This window comes from Acinonyx jubatus, chromosome C2 (assembly GCF_027475565.1).
Source record: "Acinonyx jubatus isolate Ajub_Pintada_27869175 chromosome C2, VMU_Ajub_asm_v1.0, whole genome shotgun sequence".
Classification (NCBI taxonomy): domain Eukaryota; kingdom Metazoa; phylum Chordata; class Mammalia; order Carnivora; family Felidae; genus Acinonyx; species Acinonyx jubatus.
Window position 1 is genome coordinate 136,765,119 of NC_069384.1, and position 22,570 is coordinate 136,787,688.

The 22,570-nt window shown below is 40.5% G+C and overlaps 1 protein-coding gene and 1 long non-coding RNA gene across 2 annotated transcripts in view; one reads left to right on the plus strand and one right to left on the minus strand.

Moving 5' to 3' along the window:
• The window catches only part of ZNF385D (zinc finger protein 385D), an 886,977-nt gene extending 875,075 nt beyond the window's left edge, over positions 1-11,902 (minus strand). Inside the window, exon 1 of the mRNA XM_053221511.1 lies at positions 11,316-11,902. Within this exon, the coding sequence (XP_053077486.1) occupies positions 11,316-11,421 (106 nt within the window). The 5' untranslated portion in view covers positions 11,422-11,902. The remainder of the gene's footprint in view (positions 1-11,315) is intronic.
• Positions 10,935-18,667, plus strand: LOC128315314 (uncharacterized). The gene is made up of 3 exons (XR_008298018.1): positions 10,935-12,049; positions 15,377-15,517; positions 17,107-18,667. It is a non-coding gene; the product is annotated as an uncharacterized LOC128315314 (long non-coding RNA).
• The last annotated feature ends 3,903 nt before the right edge of the window (positions 18,668-22,570 follow it).

Sequence of the window (22,570 nt, forward strand, 5' to 3'; positions counted from 1 at the left end):
TCACAATGGCAACCTTTTCTACCCTGAATAGTATTTAGTTTTTCCTCAAATATTCTTACACATGCTAAAAAATCCTAATTAGGGAAACCTGTACTTTGTTAAAGGCAATTTTTTAAGAAGGAACTTCTTTCTTCTGATGTCCTCAGAGTTTTGAAGACTTCCTCTTCAACTTTTGAATATTTAAATTCAGAAATCATGTTCTAATTTATGATCTAAAAAGAGAAAACATGTTTCGGAGTGCCTGGGTGGCTCAGTCAGTTGAGCATCTGAGTCTTGATTTCAGCTCAGGTCATGATCCCAGCAATATTCTCTTTCTCTCTCTCCCTCTGTCTCTCTTCCCCTCTCTCTCTCCCTCTCTCTCTTTCCCCTTGCCCCTCTCCCTGGCTCGTGCTCTCTCACTGTCAAATATGTAAAATAAATAAATGAATTAAATAAAAAGAAAACTTTTAAAATTTTTGGTATCATCTCTTCAGGTTAACTTGTTCTGGTTTTTCATTTACAAAGAGTCAAGGAAGTATACATTGGGATTAGACATAATTTATGATTAATAAATAATTAAGAGTTATGCCACTCATTAATAAGGAATTTCTATAAATACAGAGTGCTCACCCAAAATCCATAGGAATGGAAAAATGGTATTTTGAAAGCAATTTCTTAAGGTCAAACTTTTCTTTATGAGGCGCTAAAAAACTTTACTCAACTCACTAAAAGCCATTAATTAACCAATAATTGAACCATGTCTACTTTACTCAGAAGAGACCAAATGACACAGTGTATCAAAAATTTGATAGATTATGAGGCTGTTTTTAAGGCAATTCTTAAAGTATCTTAAGATTCTGATAACTATTTCAACCCTCTACAAATTCTATGTCTACCACATTGCAGAATTTAATCATTTACTCACTCAACAATGTTTGGGGATACCTACTTTGTTCAAGGCACTGTCCAGCATCACAAGAGGTAGAAAGATTAATACAACATGGTCCCTGTCATACAAGAATTATTCTCTGTGGGATTATAGCTATCATTGTCTAGATTATTGATGCCTGGAGAGACTTGTGAAGAACTGTGAAGAATTATCAAGGGAAATCAAATTAATTCACTGCATCCTACTTATTAATTATTTAAGCAAATATGAACTTGCCCACTGCTTTTACCTCAGAGCTACCCCTCTCATTCCTGGAAGGTATCCATTTTCCCAGCTTCCCCAATGAGTCAAGCTGACTCCAGTTTTTAACTCATCACAAGGAGTATCAGCACGATGAATTTGTCTAAGTGGGCTCAAACTCACTGCCATGCAACCATGGCCAAAGGTATCGTTAAAGGAAGTGAATTTACAAAGCGTGGTCTAAGGAATACATGGCCTTCCCGTTCCGCTAGAAACTTTGAAATGTTTAAAGTTAAGACAAACCAGAAAGCATCCAGTAACTACACTCCTCTTCACTTTTACGAAAGATTCCTATCAAAGTCTCTGCTGTATTAACAAGAAGATGTTATTCGCTGCATCATTCAGTTCCCTTTTCATGAAGAATCATGGGAAAACTTCCCTCCAGTCTCAGTCTTAGGAATGGTGTTTTTCTCTTGAACAGCATTGTTCTGATGATATCTGTGCCCACGGATGTGATTGCTGTTTAAAAGCTTAGGGCCAAGGACCCCTGGGTGGCTCAGTTGGTTGAGTATCCGGCTCTTGATTTCAGCTCAGTTCATCATCCCAGGGTCATGGAACAGAGCTGCATGACAGGCTCCACACTGAGCTTGGAGCCTGATTAAGATTCCCCTTCCTCTTCCCACCCCCCACCCACCCACCCTGCCTCTCTCTCTCTCCAACCCCCGCCCCCCGCTCTCTCTTCCCACTTTGTCCCTCTCCCCTGCTCACTTATTCTAAGAAAAAAATAATAATAATAAAACCTTAGGGCCAAATATACAGACCAAGTCGTCCAAGTGGATAAACCCTTAGAACACATTTCTTTTCCTATCTTTCCTACTTCTAAGGAAATTTCTCTTTGTCATGTGCTTCTGAATGACCAACTGATTTTTTTTTTTAATTTTTTTTTTCAACGTTTATTTATTTTTGGGACAGAGAGAGACAGAGCATGAACGGGGGAGGGGCAGAGAGAGAGGGAGACACAGAATCGGAAACAGGCTCCAGGCTCTGAGCCCTCAGCCCAGAGCCTGACGCGGGGCTCGAACTCACGGACCACGAGATCGTGACCTGGCTGAAGTCGGACGCTTAACCGACTGCGCCACCCAGGCGCCCCTGACCAATTGATTTTTAACTTTCTTAAGTGTAATTGAAATACAGAGAAGTGCATAAATCATAGGTACAACTTGAGTTTTTGCAAGGGAATAAACCCACATAATCAACACTCAGATCAGAAAACAGAACATTTCAGCATGTTGCCCCCTTCCCCTCCAGAAATTATGATGTATTCGTAAGTTAGTTTTACTTAATTTTGAACATGTGTGAATGGACTCAGGCTTTTGGGGCTTGCTGGCCTTTGTTGGTCAACATTACATATGTGAGATTATTGATATTTTAGTCTGCAATTACAGTTTATTTCTTCTCATCCTAGTCTCTTATTTTGTAGATTTAATTTAGTGATATTTTACATTGTTTTTTTTTAAGGTTATTTATCTATTTGGAGAAAGAGAGAAAGAGACAATGAGCAGAATAGGGGCAGAGAGAGAGGGAGAGAGAGAATCCCAAGCAGGCTCTGTGCAGAGCTCAAACTCATGAACCACAAGATCATGACCTGAGCCAAAATTAGGAGTCAGACCCTTAACCAACTGAGCCACCCAGGCACCCCACATTGTTTTTAAAACTTCTCAAACTAGGGGCGCCTCGGTGGCTCAGTCGGTTAAGCGGCCGACTTCGGCTCAGGTCATGATCTCACAGTCCGTGAGTTTGAGCCCCGCGTTGGGCTCTGTGCTGACGGCTCAGAGCCTGGAGCCTGTTTCGGATTCTGTGTCTCCCTCTCTCTGACCCTCCCCTGTTCATGCTCTGTCTCTCCCCGTCTCAAAAATAAATAAAAGGTTAAAAAAAAAAAAAAAAAACTTCTCAAACTCGTTACCAAAAAGGTAAAGAAGAGACATTGTTTGCTTAGATATGCCATTAAAGGCCCAGGGAACAAAAGAAAAAAATGAACAAAGTGGACTGTGAAAAATTTTTTAATCTGTACATCTAAAAAACATTACCAACAGAATTAAAAGGCAAACCACAGAATGGGAAAAACTTGCAAATCATATACCAAATAAGGGACTAACCAAAATATATAGTGAATTCCTAAGACTCAACAACAACAGCAGCAAAACAAGCAATCTAACCCAAAAATGAGCAAAGGACTCAAATAGACTTTTCCCCAAAGAAGATATACAAATGATGAATAAGCACACAAAAAGATATTTAATACACTAATCATTAGGGAAATGCAAATAAAAACTACAGTGAGGGTCACCTGGATGGCTCAGTTGGTTGAGTGTCGGACTTTGGCTCAGGTCATGATCTCACATTTCGTGAGTTTGAGCCCCATGTAGGGCTCTGTGCTGACAGCTCAGAGCCTGGAGCCTGCTTTGGGTTCTATGTCTCCCTTTCTCTCCACCCCGCCCCCATGTGCACGGGTGTGCATTCCCTCTCTCTCTCTCTCTCTCTCTCTCTCAAAAATAAACATTAAAAACAATTAAAAAAAAAAAACTACAGTGAGATACCATCTCGTATCTACTAAATTGGCTACCATTAAAACAACAACAATGAAAGGAATGCAGGGAGGGAGGGAAGGAGGTGAACGAATGAACCAGAAAATGAGTTTTGGCAAGGATCAGAGAAATTGGAACTCTTGTGCACTGGGAATGTAAAATGGTACAGCCACGAGAAAAAAAAAAAAAAAAACAACACTATGGCAACTCCTCAAAAAATTACAAACAGAATCGCTATATGATCCAGCAATTCTGCTTCTGGGTATGTTCCTAAAGGATTAAAAGCAGCCTGGAAGAGATGTTTTTACAGCCATGTTCACAGCAGCATTATGCCCAAAAGGCAAAATGCAGAAGCAACCCAAGTGCCCATTGATAGAAGCATGGATAAACAAAATGTCATTTATACATACAACAGGAAGGAAATACTCTAATATATGCTACTCTACATGGATGAACCTTGACGACATTATGCTGAGTAAAATAAGCCAGTTACAAAAAGACAATTATTCTCTGATTCCACTTACAGGAGGTACTTACAGTAGTCAAAATCATACAGACAGTAAGTAGAAAGATGGTTGCTAGGTAATAGGGAGAGGGAAATGTGGAGTTATTGTTTAAAGGGGATAGAGTTTTAGTTTTGCAAGAAGAGTTCTGGATATGTGCGGTGATGAAGGATGCAAAACTATAGGAATGTATTTAATGCCACTGAACTGTACCCTTACAAATGCTTAAGATGATAACTTTCATGTTTTATGTATTTTATTCGGATCATTTTCTGTAAAAAGTTAAAGAATAAGTAAGTAAATAGTGTCTATTCACCAAAGTCGGAAAATCAACTAATACCCTCTAGAAAAAAAAAAGGAAAATATAACAATTCTGAAAGAGAAGCTTTTAACTTTTCAGCTAAACCCAAGTCCAATTAACCATAATATCTTATGAGTTGATATTTCTAGTTAATTAAATTATGTGGTTGACAAATTCTGTTTGTATTTCAAAAATTTTACTTTTATTTATTTTGTTAAATTTGTTCCTGACTTTTCATTTTATTTTATGGCACATATAGTGTAAGCAGAAGGAAGACAGTTCAAAAATTGTCCCATCTTAGCTATGTATATGCATATTTCCTAGCTTAGTTCCTTATCTCTAAACTGTGTTTAATGGTATTTCTTTGCTCCTAAAATTGTGAATTAAACATAAAGAGCTAATTGTATTCTATCAAAGTACTATTTAAAATGTAGTAGCTGTTGGGGCACCTGGGTGGCTCAGTCGGTTAGGCGTCCGACTTTGGCTCAGGTCATGATCTCGTGGTCCGTGAGTTCGAGCCCTATGTCGGGCTCTGTGTTGACAGCTCAGAGCCTGGAGCCTGTTTCAGATTTTGTGTCTCCCTCTCTCTCTGACCCTCCCCCATTCATCCTCTGTCTCTCTCTGTCTCAAAAATAAATAAACATAAAAAAAATTTGTAAAATACATAAATAAAATAAATTGTAGTAGTTGTCTAGCTATTTTTCATACACTAAACGCTCCATGAGCTCAGGGTCTTTCTTTTCCTGTCAACTTTGATATCCCCAGGACCAATATTCTGTAAGCACATAGTAACTACTCATCAGATATTTACTGACTGCATTATGTTAAAGCGAACAGAAAATAATTAATTGCCCTGAAGTCTCTGATCAAAAAATCTGGTCAAAATTTGAACATAAGTTAGGAAAATGTGCTTTAAAATATATGAATTTTCTGATACTTTCTACATTTTCCATAATTTAGTTATATTGGTTCTGCTATCTTTTCATACATCTAGCACAGTACAAAAATATGAGGATGATGATTATAATAGGCCAAGTAATGTACAGACAACCCTCCAACATTCCCACTCCAGGTCTCAAGACCCCAATCCCTGGAACCTGTAAATTTCATCTTCTTTGGGAAAAGAGTCATTGCAGGTAGGATTAAGTCAAGGATCTTAAAATAAGAAATTATTCTGGATTATCAGGATAGGCCCTAAATGCAATCACAAATGTCCTTAGAAGAGAAAAGCAGATGGAAATTAGAGTCACAGAGGAGAAGGCAATGGGAAGACAAAGGCAGAGACAGAAGTGATGTGACCACAAACCAAGGAATGCCAATGGCCACCAGAAGTTGCAAGAGGCAAGGTACAGACTCCCCCCTAGAGCCTCCAGAGAGTACACAGCCTTGCTGAGACCTCGATTTCAGTCCAGTGATACTGATTCCAGATTTATGACCTTCAGAATTGTGAGAGAATTCATTTCTGTTGTTTGAAGCCACCACATTTGTGGCAATCTGGTTGAGTAACTATAGAAAACTAATACTTGATGGTGATCAATCAACCCATGAAATTCAATCAATCACTTAGTATCACCATGTTACAGCTAAAGCAAAGAAACGTACAATAAGTTGACTAAATTCTCACATTTTTAAATTTTTTAATGTTTATTTTTGAAGGAGAGACGGGGGGGGGAGAGAGAGAGAGAGAGAGAGAGAGAGAGGTGGAGGGGGCAGAGAGAGAGAGAGAGGGAGACACAGAGTCTGAAACAGGCTCCAGGCTCCAAGCTGGTAGCACAGAGCCCAATGTGGGGCTCAAACTCAGGAAACGTGAGATCATGACCTGAGCTTAGGTCGGACAATTCACCAACTGAGCCACCCAGGAGCCTCTAAATTCTCACAGCTTGTAAGGAACAGAGCAAGGATTCAAACTAAGGTGTTCCAGTTCTTGAGTGCACTTTCTTAAAGGCTACATCATGTTAAAAGACTATTTTGTCTCTGTAACTTTAATGCCAAATTTTACTATGAATGAAACACTTGCATCCACTTGAGAGCTCAATCCAGTGCCTATATTCTTCAAATTCTAGGTGATCTGGATAGATTTGGTACACTGAGACTAACTACTGGAAGTTCTTCTCAACAAAATAGTTTTAAAATCTAGAGTTTTCAGGATGCCTTCTGGAGTTTCAAGTGCATTTCTTTGTTTAAGTAAAAGTCAAATAAAGATACTATAGACATATTTCATTATTATGTCTTTCATTTCAATTGGGGGTAGATGAGAGATTGTTAAAGAAGAAAGAAATCTCTAATAATTGTCTAATAATAAATTATAAAAACAGCCGCGATTAACTCTTTAGATATATAAACAAGGACCCATCACAAGACCAGAATAAAATTAACAGAGGATGCCTGACCCCGTGTTATAGGAAACCTTAGTTAAATCCGCAAATGGACCTCCTTAACGCTGCCCTGTAATAGTATTTGTTGTTCTCATGGAGACAGATAGGTCTAATGGGTAATCAAGATATGCCAAGATTAGTACTGTGTGCCAGAAGACGGGCTACATAATTACATAGAGGCAAAGTTAAGAACTCTCCTTTACTGCAAATCTCTGACTTAAGAGACCAGTTTAGAAATGCTGTATGTTTGCCAGCTTTGGTACATATAATTCGAGATCAGAGTGGACTGCCACTTTGTGTTTCAAATAAGGCAAAAAATGAAACACATGGTTGGATGACACTACAAAGTAATAAAATCATTAAATGGCCTAGAGCACTCTATCGTCACTCTAAAACTGTGTTCTAGTATTCTCTACCGTACATCAGTAGGTTAGGAAAAAGATACTCTTTGAATCCCATTCTCAGTCTCTGCAAAATACTAAAAGTGGTACAGAATTACCTGGATTTGATTACCATCACATTTCAAATGCGATAAAGACTTTGTGAAGAAATCTGATTCATCTCTGCTTCTCGGTTTCCTTAAAGTTCTTTCTCATTGAACTTTATTTTTAAAGTTAAGGATGGGTCAATCCACAAACAGGAGTTATTGCCAATCTTAGCAAGCCGTAGATTATGTAAATTAATGCATTTTTAACATACTGGAGTTTTTTTAAGGATCTCAAATGTGTTTGTTAATTACTTGTTCAAATTAATTACACCAAATTTGAGGCACATAATTCCATTTGAGCTGATCTAGGTTTCCAAAGAGCCTACTCAAGTGCTTGCTTAATGTTCAACCCACAGGCTTTATTTTATTCAAAATCTCTCTTTAGAGGCTTGTCAAAAAACCAAGGAGTGTCATCTACGTTGAGCTCTAAGCCCTTGCAACATTCAAAATTAAAACTCCTTCCCCAATATCAGTTTCTTTGCTCTGTGACACCAATATGACTCAGATGCTTATAGAGCTTAAATCATTTTCCAGAAATCTGGTTGTTCAAATCACCAAATAATAGCACATAAACTATTAGCACAAAATAATAGCACAAAATCCTATTGTGCAAATATGAAACAAAAAAAATTGTCAAACACCTAACAGATGTTCATGTGATTATAAGGTTAACCCACTTATAAGACTCATCATAAAATATTTTGCAGTTCAAAAATTCATATTTACAATTTCAATACTTTGTTACCAAGGTTAAATATGTTAACCACTGTAACAACCTCATTATCTACTTCTAAAAAAACAAACAAAACCTCAAGGCAAGTTACTACTGTACTATTTTTATATTCCTGTGAATGTATTCAGAAATGGATTACTTACAGTACACAAAGTATGATTTTTTTAAGACTTCAAATATTTGAAAGGACACAAACGTTAATTTTATGCAACATTACGTTACTACTAGAAAACACAATTTAACCCTAAAACAAAGAAATCAAAGGAATAACTTAGTTTACTGTAACAGAGAAATGTCCTTTTATTTGACAACAAACAATAAGATACTATGCAAGTGTGATGAAACCTAGTAAGATAACTTGTCAAAGATTCTCTATTTCCAAAGTTGTTCCCCCATCTGGGATATGAATATCATTAGTATCCCAACGGACTTACATACTTTTATCTGATCATTCCATTCATGTGCAGGCAAATCAGAGCTGTGACTTAAAATACATCACTATTCCCCAGATATGCATAATTACAGCTTATGAAGAAATACAACAAATACGATCTATTTGCTGCTTTCGTTCTTTGTTTTAAAACCTCAAAATCTTTAGACAGCACACAACAAATTATCTGAAGAACTCATCAGTAATGAATTTATAGTTGGAGATTACAAGAAAATAATGGAAGATGTGTCCTCAACTACCTGCATACATTTTGCAGTAACAAATGCAACATCTTAATTAAATTTCAGATAAAATAAGCCCTAAATTGGATGTGAGTCTTTTAGCCAAAGTTGTTATTGTAGATGAGACACTATGTTTTGTTGAATTACAAACATTTTTCATTACTGAACTTTTGATGCACCTAGTAAATAGCAAATCACAGCAGGGGGTGTAATTGTTTTGAAAATACTGCTGAAAATAAAAAGGAAATTTTCAAACAAGCTGCATGTATCTCTTAATAGAAATTCAACATCCTGTTAGGATCTGAGCATTAATTATAAGCTGGCTAAACTATGAGAGTGTCCAGGTAGACCTCAGGATAACTCTAGAGAGTCATACAAATGTGATGCTAGCATCAGGTATATTTAATGTTATAAATCACAGATTGTTAAGAGAAAGGCTATACAATACTACTACTGATTTACAGTAAAGGGGCTCAAAGAAGAAACACTGTCAAGGGGAACACCAAGACCTCAGCACTTAGCCCTCTCTACAGATGGCAAGCAAAATGACATAAATGTGACACATTTTTCATTTGATTTGAAGTCTGAGTTGGACGTTTCTGTTAAACATTTGAAATAGTTGTACATGAATCAATCTATGATGTGGTACTAATTTTTCATGGGGTTTAGAACTCAGATAGTCCTCCCACTTTTCAAATGAGGTTCAACAAGGTTGAGTAATGATTGGAGGAATCAACTTTGAAGTCCAGCAATCTTGGGTTCTAAAACACTAACTCTGGAACTTTTCCAAATTTTACATCTCTAAGGCTCCTTTTTCCTTATCCACAAAATGGAGAAGTAAAGATGTTGCCTTCCTGGGGTTGTTATATATTTAAAGGAGCTGTAAGGGCATTCGTACAGTGCTTAGTGTGCTGTGAATGGGGAAAAAAATGTTAGGCGTCATTATTACAGTTGTTCTTGTTCTTGTCAAATGACCCCAAGTTCCTTCAGCCACTCTGTAACAAAGCAAAGCAGTCCAGACGTCCTATATTTTGGCTCAGGTTTCTTTCTCCTAACACACATAGCTTCTAGCACCTCACTTACTGAAATCTAAGATAATACATTAACTCAAGATGCTTACCCATTACCCTAGTCTATGGTTGAGCTCCATGGATAGAGCACTCCAGTTAATTTCTGAGGAACATCTGGAAGGAAATGCGAAGACATTGCAGCAACCCCCAGACACACTGTGCTGCATCCATCAACATAATTTGAAATGACCCATATTTGCCTTTCATGTTTCCGGACCAGAGGATAGTGACTAAATTACCCAGTACGGAGCAAGGGTGACAGGAAAACCCAGAAGGAGATAAACCTTTCCCAGTGGTTTCAGGGAACGTGGTGAACCAGAACTGAATGGACATGAAAATCGCTTTTAACAGACAAGTAGCAAACAGCCTCAAGAGAAGAGAAAGACATTTCCCTAGGACATCCCCAGAAAGCGCCACAGGAATGTCAGCAAAAAGCACCAGCTCGAGGGTCCCTAGTTACACCTACAGAACAGAAAGTAGTCTTGCAAGTCAGTTCAAGCTTCCAGAATTTGGAGATGCTCATAACACCCAAGAACATCGCATTCCTTGCTACTTTAGCTGCAGCTCAGGCTGAAGCAGACACAAACATCGTCCCCATAAATATGTGATGCAGAGAAGTCTGAACTGTAAGGGGGGCAGACAGGACATTGGGCATTTCACAAGGGTCGACAGTGTGTTGCGCCCCGCAGGTTTCCTCTGACCCCAATTTGCACGCACAATAAAACTTCTCCCTAAACGCAAGAAGTCAAAAGGCACGCAGACCCCGTACTCTCTCCTCCAACTCAATCCCCTGGACCAGGAAGGCAATCAGATCCAGGGGCACTGATTTACCCTTAACCTCCCAACCCCACCCGAAATGTTAAAATTATTCCCCTGGAGGAAGGCTTCCTGTAACTGGGTGGCATCCCCACTGCCCTCAAATCTTGTACATCCGCAGGAGAGATCTTGAAAAGAAACAAAAAAGGCAGGAAAGGAAGAAAGAAAAAAGGACGAATTAGAAGGAAGAAAATGAAAAGAAAAGACAATCACGAAGCTAGCCCGCTGTGCTTTCTTATCCCAACAACTTCGCCTGGTTTCCCGAGGAGGGAGCGCGCCCCACACACACCCAATAGGAGACAGGCGGCAGGGAGTCCGTCCTCGGTGGCCCAGCCCTCGACTCCAGCCGGAGCCTGGCTGACCCTGTCGCCCCCTGCCGCTGCTTCCTCTGCCCCTTGGTCCCCGTCAGCGCGTGGTGCCTAGAGACCCTCAAGCTCTGCGCTCTACACTCCGGCCCCCCACTGCCTCACATCTCTGCTGGGCGCCGAGCGGAAGAGACAAGGGAGCAGACTGATGGTGTGGGGTTCGAGGGGACAGGGGGACGTCCCGGGTGCGGACTATGCGAATGCCCATTCCGTACGCCTCACCGCGCCCGGGGGCGCAACCCCGGCACCGCAGCCAACTCCGCCACCCGCACGGAGACACCTCTTTTGCGCTCAACTTACCGCGGCTGGACTGAGCTTTCGGCGCCCCCAGCAGTTTTTCTCTCCTTCCTCCCGCCGAGCCCTTCATCCTCCTGCCGGCGGCCGCCCTGCGCCCCGGCCCCGGCATCAGGAGGAGCGGCCGCCCGGGCTGGCTGGCCCCGGGGGCGCACAAGGGCCGGTCTGCAGCTTCGGTGGTGAGAGTCACCACGAGGCGTGAGCGGCTGCCGCGGAGAATAGTCCCCGGAGCGCCGCTCGTGTGGTCCCTCGGGCGCTGGCTGGAGGTGGCTGTCGGCGCGCCTCTGCCTCCGCCGCGCCCGCCGTGCTCTGCACGCGTCCCGAGCCCGCGCCAGCCTCAGGTGCACCCAGCTGGGGAGAGGTGCGAGCTGGAGCGGAGGGAGGGGCCGGCCCGGGGGTGCCAGGGAAGGGAGAGAAGGCTGAGCGGAGAGAAAGAAACCGAGGGGAGAGGAACTAGCTTTCATGGAGTGAGTGGATCCTGGGTGTTAAGGGGAAATGCGAGCGACAGGAATGCATCCAGAAACTATGGGTATTAGAAATGAGCTCAAGTGAGCTGCTTCAGGAGGCTCGGGAAAGGGGCTTTCCTTTTGTGCTTAGGTCCTTTATCTTCCCGGGTTGCATACAGGTCTACCTGAAAACAGCCCCACCCCCACCTCCACACCCCTCTTTTTTTTTCTTTTTTTTTAACGGTGAACCTCCAATCTCAGATTGCAGATGCAAAGTGATAGGGTGAAGCTACTGTAAGTATGAGGGGAAATTCCACCTCCACAAAACCCATGTTCCCCCCTCTTGAGGGACCCAGGTCCTACTGGGATTTTTCTTCTCTCACCTGATACCTCCATCTCTCCCCCTTCTGTTTCTCACCCCTCCCTCTCTCCTTCCCTCCCTTCCCCCTCCCTCTATCCCCCCCTTCTCACTCTTCTCTCCTCTCTCTCTCTCTCTCTCTCTCTCACACACACACACACACACACACACACACACACACACACACACGCACGCACTACAATACCCTGGGGATGAAAACATATCCTCCATTGTGCTTTCTTAGGAGGTGAAGAGGTGTTTCTCAAATTTTGCCGTGCACAGGAATCATCGAGGAAATCAGGTTAGAGTTCAGATTCTGTTCCAATAGGCTTGGAGTGGGGCCTGAGAGTCTCTGCTTGTTTAATGGTGTGATAGAGGATGCTTATCCAAGTACCACATTACCCAGTGGGCAGTAGTCTCTGAAAGCACGTATTGTCCCTCAGGTGCTGGCTGGAGGTGGGCAAAACACAAACAATATAAACTCACTTTCTAGTACCAGCTGAGCCACTAGCTATCTGTACCATGATCTGAAATAACATGTCCCTGGGACAGTGTCTTTTGTGGGGTTTCAGCATGCTGTGTAGGCCAAATAACTTAGAAATGTGAACTGAGTGCACAAGTATAAAATGCCCCACATGTACAATGCTGTCATCACTGTCATTAATAATCCACTATTGATAAAATTATTAGGAATACTAATGTTGAGGAAAGTGTATATAATAATGGTAATCTGCTGTGTGTTTTCAAGAGTAGCTCTAAAAAATAATCAACAGTGACTTCCCCACAAATTCACAGACATTTAGAAAGTAAATGCTAAGTAACATCCTCAAAAGAGTAGACTGTTCATCCTCTGAGCTAGTTGTTGACTTTAGCAGAGAACGGCACCATTCAAGTATGCATTATCAAGTAGTTAAATCATTTTTCAAGCTAATGGATAAAGAAAACCAAGAAATGCAAATGCCAAGAATAAGGAAATAAAAAGAGAAATACAGTAAATGCACCGAAAAAATATGTGGTTTCGACTTAGCCTATGTTAGTTTGGTTTGATACTCTCTCTTGACGTGTTTTCATCTGGATTTAAACATTCATGCTACCATTCCAGTTCATCAAGTGTTAACACGTCTTTATCGTGGTAAAGGCCTTTCCTGGGGTGAACAGAGTCAGACACCATTCCTGCTTTGCAAGAACAATTTGACAATATACCAAGAAGCACCATATTAGGTAGTCTATGGTCCCACGAGAGACTACCAAACACAATACTGCAGCGAGCTCAAAAGGCAGTGAGGCCTGGAGAAACTTCACAGAAGCAAAGAGAAGGAAAGTCATTCTAGAAAAACCTTCAACTATGATAGGATTCCATCAGGCAAGAATTAAAAAGGAAGTACCGTTAAGACGAAAGAGTAAGGGCAGAAAAGTATGGGGAGCAGTGGATCCCTTGGCCCGAAACATACACTGCATGGAAGAAGATAAGGAAAGAGCTTGGAAGATTGGCAGGTTCTAGGACTGCTACCTTGAGCAGACTGTACTTCACTTGAGAAGTGCTGAGCTGAGGACCACCATGCTAAGAAATACAGCAAGAAGATTTGCTAAAACAAGTTAATGGGATGACCTAGGAGCAGAAAAGTAGTAGAGTTGTAAAAGCACTTGGGAGGCAGTCAAAGCCACAGGTACGAGATCGTAAAGGTATGAACAAAGATATGAACAAAGGTAGGAAAGGAGACCTTTGAAAGGAGACATAATTAACAGTATATCGCAACGATGTGGAGGAGAGAGATTTGTCCAAGGTATCTCTAAGGCTTTGGGGCATCTGGGTGGCTCAGTCGGGTGAGCATCGGACTCTTCATTTCAGCTCAGGTCATGATCTCACGGTTTGTGAGTTCAAGCCCCAAGTCGGGCTCCATGTTGACGGCAAGGAAGCTGATTGGGATTCCCTTTCTCCCTCTCTCTCTCTGCCTCTCCCTTGCTTCTGTGCATGCTCGCTCTCTCTCAAAATAAATAAATAAACTAAAAAAAATGGAAAAAACCTATCTCTATGGTTTTGTGCCTGGAGTATTAGAAATAGGTGACACCATTAAGAATTGAGAAATCAAGAAGGTTGGTTGGGTACAGTCGGTGGATTTTATTTTTATGTTTATTGGGGAAAGGGTATCAGGTAATGAGTTTTCTTCAGACGTTTTTAGTCAGAGGTTTGGGGGAAGATGTTCAGGTGGGAATGTTTACACAGTCGGGAATAGAAGCCCTGCTCTGGGGAAATAGATTCTGGGTTAGAGCTTGTGTTCGCTTTCATTTTCTAGAGCACTGGGCATGTATAGTTAAGTTGTTGGAGAATATAAGGTTAGTGAGGTTGAATAGAGAAAGAAACACAAAGTCCTTAGGACAGAAGCTTAGCACTATGTCTCTTCCTGTTCCCCAGCATCCATAAAACATGGATAATAGCACCATCTGCATAAAACCGTTTTGTGAATTAAGACAGTGTACTGTTTTCTCATTTAAATTTTTTTGCACTAACCTGACACATAGGAGTCTCTAAAAATGTTCATAATGATTTGATAGAAATAATAAGAGACACCAAATCACAACCAAAAAGATGGGAACAGATGGCTCAATGGGCTCGGTTATTTCCATGTCATGAAATCCAAGTTGGGGAAAAGTTTTGTTACAGAGATGGGGCTGATAACAAATAACAAATGGGGTAGAGGTATTAAAGGGAAAACACTACTGTCACTGAGGAAGGTTTTGGATTTGTTTGGGTTGTTGGGGGGGGGGGGTAGGATCTGGTTTTAACAAGTTAATTGATTACCTTCAACGGTCCTGTTAAACCAACAAGGTATCACTATTATGAGTGGCAAAGGAATTAAAAAACAATCTTAGATTATTTTTTTAAAGAAAGTTGACAACTGAAGATTAAAAAGGGAGACGGGGTTGGGGGGGGGGTGGGCAGAGGGCTGGTAGCAGGATTGAGGAAGGTTGTTCCTCTTTAGAAAAAGCAAAGTCCCAACATACCTTGTTGATGAGGTTAAGGGGCCAAATGTGTGGGAGAGAAGTTGCAGGTGAGAGAAGGTGAGAATTGATTGAGCAAGAACTGAAAAGAAAAACACAACTAGTGAACCAAGAGTGCAGGTAATCAATCTTAGCAGAGAAAAGGGTCACCTGTTCCTTAGGAGAAAGAACATAGGAACAGGAACAAGAAGATGTACTGAGATTCTAAAGTGGAATGGCAGAATGTAAGAAAGCCTTTCATTATTTTGTCCCTGGATCTCTAGGAAAACACAGATGAGGGCTTCTACTGAAGAAACAGCATTGTGAGCTAGAAAAAGTAGAGAATATTTGGAACAAGTTTTAACAAGGATGACATGGTGAATCCACAAAAGATGGGAAGAACGATCACCAGGGAATCCTACCAGGTGGGAACCTGCCTCAGGGTTAAAATATATACATTTATGATAAGGAAGACAATCAGCATTTTTATTTGTTACTCTCCTAGTAAAATTCAAAGACCAGAAACACGGTGTGCAGCGTGGCTGACCTAAGTTTAATCATCAACAAAGTAAGACTCTCTTAGTCTTAGTCTCCTCAACTGTAAAATGGGGGTAAGACTGTTTTCCTTTCAGTTTTAGGCCTCTATAATAAGATGCTATAATACTGGTGGAGCAGTGGTTCTCAAACTAGAGCATTCTGCAGTGGCACCTGGGGGGACTTGTCAAAACACAGAGTGCTAAGCCTCACCTCTAGAGTTAGTGATTTTTCTCTATCTTAGATGAGTCTCAGAAATTTGAGGGTTTTTTTTAAGGTCTATTTATTTTTGAGAAAGCAAGTGCAAGCGGGACAGAGGCAGGAAGAGAGGGGGACAGAGAATCTGAAGCAGGCCCCACCCGGAGCCCAATATGGGACTGGAACCCACAAACTGCGAGATCATGACCCGAGTGGAAGTCAGGTGCTCAACCGACTGAGCCACCCAGGCACCCCTGAATTTGAGCTTCTGACAAGTTTCCCAGGGATGCTGACGCTTCTGGTCCAGAGACCGCCCTTTGTAAAGTATTTAATATAACGCTTAGTACATAATAAGTACTAAATACACAGTAGCAGGTGTTTGGGGTTGGTGCTCGCCTCAGGGATGATAGCTGAATATAGAGTTCAAGCTGAAGTGGCTGTAAATGAAACACAAAGGTGAATCATGGACAGAGATTATTGGGAAAGATTGATCAGTTCACAGAAATGCAGATTGCATTTACTGTGGGAAAGATTCAAGATCAGAATCTTGGACATCAATATATGCTTACCCCAACACTTTCTAAAATGGTGCTTTATAATAAAATGCCAAGGCCATAACAATTAAATCAGATAATGGAAGGAGAAAACTGGGTCAAGGAAGAACAGCAAAACTGAGCAGGTCAACACCAATATTGTGACAACACAGAGCCAGGCTCTCGGGCTTGGAAGCCACTGCGAAACAGGAATCGGGGATGTTACGTAACTGTCATTGTCTGAGATGAAGATTTGTAAATCCCAGTCTCTCATGCTGTAAAAACTGCTCCTACTCCCACAACTGAGGGAATCTCTCACTCCTGGAACACTGAGTAACTTGGAATTCATGTGGCTTCCTTAAGTGGAAGCTTTAATACAAATCAAGCCATAGTATTACAACACAATTAATAAAAAGCACATCTGGGGGTGGTTCAGAAAATGTGCTCCAGATATTTAGCCTTCTAGTGATTCACCATTACCCACGTATACGCCTCGCTGTACAGAGCGCCTGTGTTTTGTCAAGTACTGCGGTAGGATGGTCTTCAACCTCCAGTAAAATCACTCTTCCAAGATGAGAAAACAGGCTCCGAGAGATAAAGGAACTTCCCTGAGATGATACCTAAAAAACTCCAATGTCTCTGATTAGAAAGCATGTTTAATTTCCACTCTAAAATGTTGTCTCTAAAAAAGTAAAAGTTAATAAATCTCATCTGTCCATTTTCCTTTTGTCTTCATTTGGGTTTTACAGGAAAGTGATTCTGGAATCATGGAACGTATGCAGGAAGTTTACTGGGGAAAGCCCCTGAGGTCAACACCTGAGAGTAAAAGAAGCAGAACTGGGTAAAAGGGGAAGTTGAACTCCAATGCAATCTCAGCAAAGGCTTCAGCCCATTCCATGGGAGTTCTGGACTCAATGGACCCTTTGGAGTTGTTCTGCACTGAGGACAGACAAGCAGGTCTTTGTACCCTCACATCAATTTGTCATTCCTAGTAATCAGAATTGAGCTCACAGAGAAGCCTGTAGAACTAACCTGCTCAAATATATGAATATTTCATCATCACTGGTTTATAGGAACCCCAAGGAAACTATCTTAAATGCAGCAATTATTTTAATAAACATTATTATTTGCAAGGCACTGTGATGGGTACTCTGGGGGAACACAAATTTATTTAAATCACATGTTTGATATCATGTAACTTAAATTTAAAGTAAAATGAACTATAGAGAAGTAAATTGTCTGTAAAATGGATATAATAATATCTGTCTCATAGGGTGGATCCGAGGATTTGAAAACCTGCCACAAAATAAATGCTACATAAGTATTTAGGTTTTTTTTCCCCTAACTACAATAGGTAGGAATGAAACGTTTTGCACAATACAATCGACAAAGTACAAATAAATATGTAGTAAGTGAGAAGCTATCACTTTAACTGAGAAAATGTAATGAAGGAAAATGAATTTAGTTGAGTCTTCAAGAGGGGGTTGGAGTTTGGAAGGGAAAAATAATGGTGAGGAGAGGAATACATCCAAAGGATAACAAATAAGATGGATATGTAAAGCATAAAAGCTTAGAAATTTCTTTGGCAGCCACTAAATGGACTAGTATGTCAAGAACTTAGGTGAAAGGTTAGGGACACTGCTAATGATTTTCAGTGCCCAGTTAATTGTTGTGACTATTTAGAAGACTATAAAAAGTGAAATTTTTGAGCAAATTATAAGTATGAATAAAATTCTGTTTTATGAACATTAACCTGTGAACCACTGAAACTGAAAGAAACTGGAAGCAAACTTTTCTGTTTCTTGTTCCTGCCTCATACTAATCTATCTTTCCAGAGACTGTTCAAAGTGGTGTCCCTGGACCAGTAGCATCAGCATCACCTAGAGACTTACTGGAAATGTAGATTCCTGGGCTCCACCCCTGACCTTCTGAACTAGAAACTTTGTGGGCCCCAGCAGCCTTTGTTTTAATAAGCCCTCCAGGAAGAGATTCTGATTCACATTCAAATTTGAGAATTACTGCTATAGTGTTTCTTTTGACTGGAGCATTTAGCCCATTTACATTCAGAGTGATTATTGATAGATATGAATTTAATGCCATTGTATTACCTGTAAAGTCATTGTTTCTGGAGATTTTCTTTCTAATCATTGTTTTTGGTTTTGTCTTTCCTGCTCAAAGAGTCCCCTTTAATATTTCTTACAGAGCTGGCTTAGGGGTCATGAACTCCCTTAGTTTTTGTCTGGCAAACTCTATCTTTCCTTCCATCCTGGATAGATTTTCTGGGTTTTTTTTTTCCCCCAACTACAATAGCTGGAATGGATAAAGCATTTTCTGGATAAAGTCTTCTTGGCTTTTCTGGATAAAGTCTTCTTGGCTTTTCTGGATAAAGTCTTCTTGGCTTTTCTGGATAAAGTCTTCTTGGCTTTTCTGGATAAAGTCTTCTTGGCTTTTCTGGATAAAGTCTTCTTGGCTTTTCTGGATAAAGTCTTCTTGGCTTTTCTGGATAAAGTCTTCTTGGCTTTTCTGGATAAAGTCTTCTTGGCTTTTCTGGATAAAGTCTTCTTGGCTTTTCTGGATAAAGTCTTCTTGGCTGCATATTTTTCCCATTCCGCACACTGAATATATCATGCCACTCCCTTTGGAGAGGTGTGCTGTTAACCTTATTTGTCTTCCCTTGTGGGTTAGGGATTGCTTTTCCCTTGCAACTTTCAGGATTCTTTCCTTATCTCTGTGTTTTGCAAATTTGACAATGAAATGTGTCTGTGTTGCCTGGCTTTTGTTGATTTTGATGGGAGTTCTCAGTGCCTCCTGGATTTGGATGTCTATTTCTATCTCCACATTAGGGAAGTTGTTAGCTATAGTGTTTCTGTAACACATTTTTCTTCTGGAGCAAACATCCTTCGGGAATATCCTAAAGCAATCCTCCTCTCTACCTCTCAAGAGTGAGATTGCTGTCTACTAACATCGTTCCAGACTATCTCTGACCAAATGAGTCAGCACCTCAAGAGAGGAAAACGTCTCCTTTCTGCACTTTCAAGTTTTTTTGGCTGGTCTCATAATTAAGTTGACACAAGACAGGTTAACAAGAGAAAAAACAAAAAACAAATTTTACTTTTGTATGTGCTCAGAAGGATATAAAACTCAAAGAACTGACCAAAGCAGGCAGCTTTTATACCTTTTAGACAAAGAAACAATTTGTGAAGTGCTGATAAGACAAAGAAGTTTGAGCTTGGTGTAGCAAGTTAATGAAATAACAGGATTTCTTTTTTTAAAAAAAATATTTTTTAATGCTTATTTATTTTTGAGACAGAGAGAGACAGAGCATGAACGGGGGAGGGTCAGAGAGAGGGAGACACAGAATCTGAAACAGGCTCCAGGCTCTGAGCTGTCAGCACAGAGCCCAACGCGGGGCTCGAACTCACGGACTGCGAGATCGTGACCTGAGCCGAAGTCGGCTGCTCAACTGACTGAGCCACCCAGGTGCCCCTAACAGTATTTCTTTATACGGCTTCTCCACCCTGAGTTCATATCTGTGGTAGTCAGGATGCCTTCTACCCTCCAGGAGGACACCTTTCACATGGGGGAATTTATTTCCTGATTTTAGGCAAAGGACGGTCGGAGTGTTCCTTTTCTAGGGGCTATTTCTTAAGCAACTTTAATTCAAAATAGTCAATATGCCAGAGTAGCATATTTTGGGGTAATCTGCCCTGAACCCCATCAGTATTGAACTGTGCTATGTTGATATATGGATTAGATTGTTTTTAATTTTTTTCAGAAAATCTTGAATGCAAAGGTCCTTCGTTTGTTTTACATGTGGAATTCCTCAGCACTGTGTCTATTTGACTAGAAGAGACAAACAATAATAATTAACAATAATAATAAATATTAATGTAATACTAATATCAGTATTATTTATTATTATTATTCCTCAGGAAAAAACCTCACAGGGTTTCAGAAATGGTTCATTGGTTAATATTGTGTTTTCATAAAAATTGTTTCAAGAGTCCTTTCCCATTACTCATGAAATTCTGGAATTGCTAATGAAAATACATATAAAACTACAGCAAAATCATGGCTCAAAATAATTAGAGCTTGGATATTGAGAAGAGGACTATGGTCAACACAAAATGGTCCTGAGTAGCTATTAACTAAGAAAGATCAATGTAATGGCCAAATACAGAACCTATTTGTGACTGTCTGGGGACCCTGGATCTTTTTAAATAAACAGATGGGAGGTTGAAAGAAACAGAATAAACTGACAAAGGAGTGAACTTATGGTGTTGGGAAAACGAATAAAGTTTTCCGCCATAAGATGGCCAATGGGACTAAAACAAGCTCTGGTCTCTAGCTTAGAGACCCCTCTTCTCAGTTCTTCTTGCCCTGTTTGCCATAGGCACGAAAACCTGCCGCAGATATGGAAGCTTACAACCATCAATTAACGCTCCCCCCTTCATTCAGAGCTCAGATCTTTGGAGAAACGGTCTCCTCTGAGCCCAGTGGTGTTAAATAAATCCCCCATCCACCAAGATCTCTGGCGCCACTTGGTTTTTCTGCCAGGGTTCCAGTCTGGTTCCGTAACAATGGTGGAGGAGGTCATCAAGAGGATGTGACCACTGGTTGACCTCTGAGCTACACTCAGGCAATCAGAGGCTTCTCAACTTCTCCTTGACCTTGGAATGTATGTTCTACACACCATTCCCACAGAGGGAGCCATCTTCAAGGATACAGTCTTGAAGGAGTAATGTGTTGTTGAAACCAACTGAATGGGAGTGACACCTTGAACTACACAAAGCAACGTCATGGAGTGGCATGGCTGTAATAAATGCGGGATATTTTGCAGACATAGAAAAATCACATAAAAGCACAGTGTCCTATGTATATAATCCATTCGTGCTTCAAGACGTTTTTATTTTGCTACCCAAACACAAATCTATTCCGTAACTAATGCATTGACTATGTAAACAAGTTAACAGAGACTCAAGTTAGTTTTAAATATATAAGCATAAATTATGTATATTTCAGCTTGCCTATCCAGCTGTCTTCTCAGGGAGATATATGGAAATTTGTACTTCTGGTTTTTTGAGAACACTGATCTCCTGGATGTTTAAAAGAATGAACATGGTAACTCCTAAATCCCACCTTACCTCAAACTCTGTGTGTCTTCTTCAACAACATCTCCTCCCAATGACTTCTCTTTTGCTTACAGTGGTATCCCTATTCCTCTCAAACTTGGAATCCCTAAACTTTTTTTTTATGTTTATTTATCTATTTGAGTGAGTGAGAGAGAGAGAGAGAGAGTGACTGCACATGCAACCTGGGGAGGAGGAGAGAGAGGGAGAGAGAGAAGGAGAGAAGGAGAGAAGGAGAGAGGGAGAGAGGGAGAGAGGGAGAAAGGGAGAGAGGGAGTGCGCATGCCAGAATACCAAGTAGACTCTGCACTGTCAGCAAGAAGCCTGACATAGGGCTGGAACTCATGAACTGTGAGATCATGACCTGAGCCAAAATCTAGAGTCAGAGGCTTAACCAACTGAGCCACCCAGGTGCCCCTCAAAGCCATTTTTAATCACTCTCTGTCTTCTACCCTAACCTTCAGCCTGTCAGAGCCTCCTGTTTCTGAAAGCTTACAGTTTCCTTAAAGCTACTTTCTAGTTGTGCCTACGGTTATTCCTACCAGTTGTATTAAATATTTACTGGAATTCAGCCAATTTTGTTGTACTTATTACAGTTTTATTTTTTAATTTAAAAATTACATAAAACAATGAAATATGAATGTGAAAAAGACACATTGCCTCTATGAAAATTAAATTTAATGCCTTGCACATACCCCCCCCCCCACACCAAATGCCAGTATCGTACTGTTTTGAGGACTATAGCTTTATGGTATAACTTGAAATCATTAAGTTTAATGCTTCCTGCTTTGTTTTTCTTTCTTAGGATTTCTTTGACTACTATGTTTTGTGCTCCTGTATAAAATTTACAGGTGTATTTTCTACTTCTGTAAAAAACATCATTGAAATCCTGATAGAGATTGTATTAAATTTATGAATGGTTTTGGCAGAATTAACATTTTTACCATATTAATGCTTCCAATCCATGAACCTAAGATACCTTCCCATACACATCTTCAATTTCTTTCATCAATGTCTTACAGTTTTTAGAGTAGAGATCTTCCACCTCCGTAGTTAATTCCCTGTTATTATGCTATTTTAAATA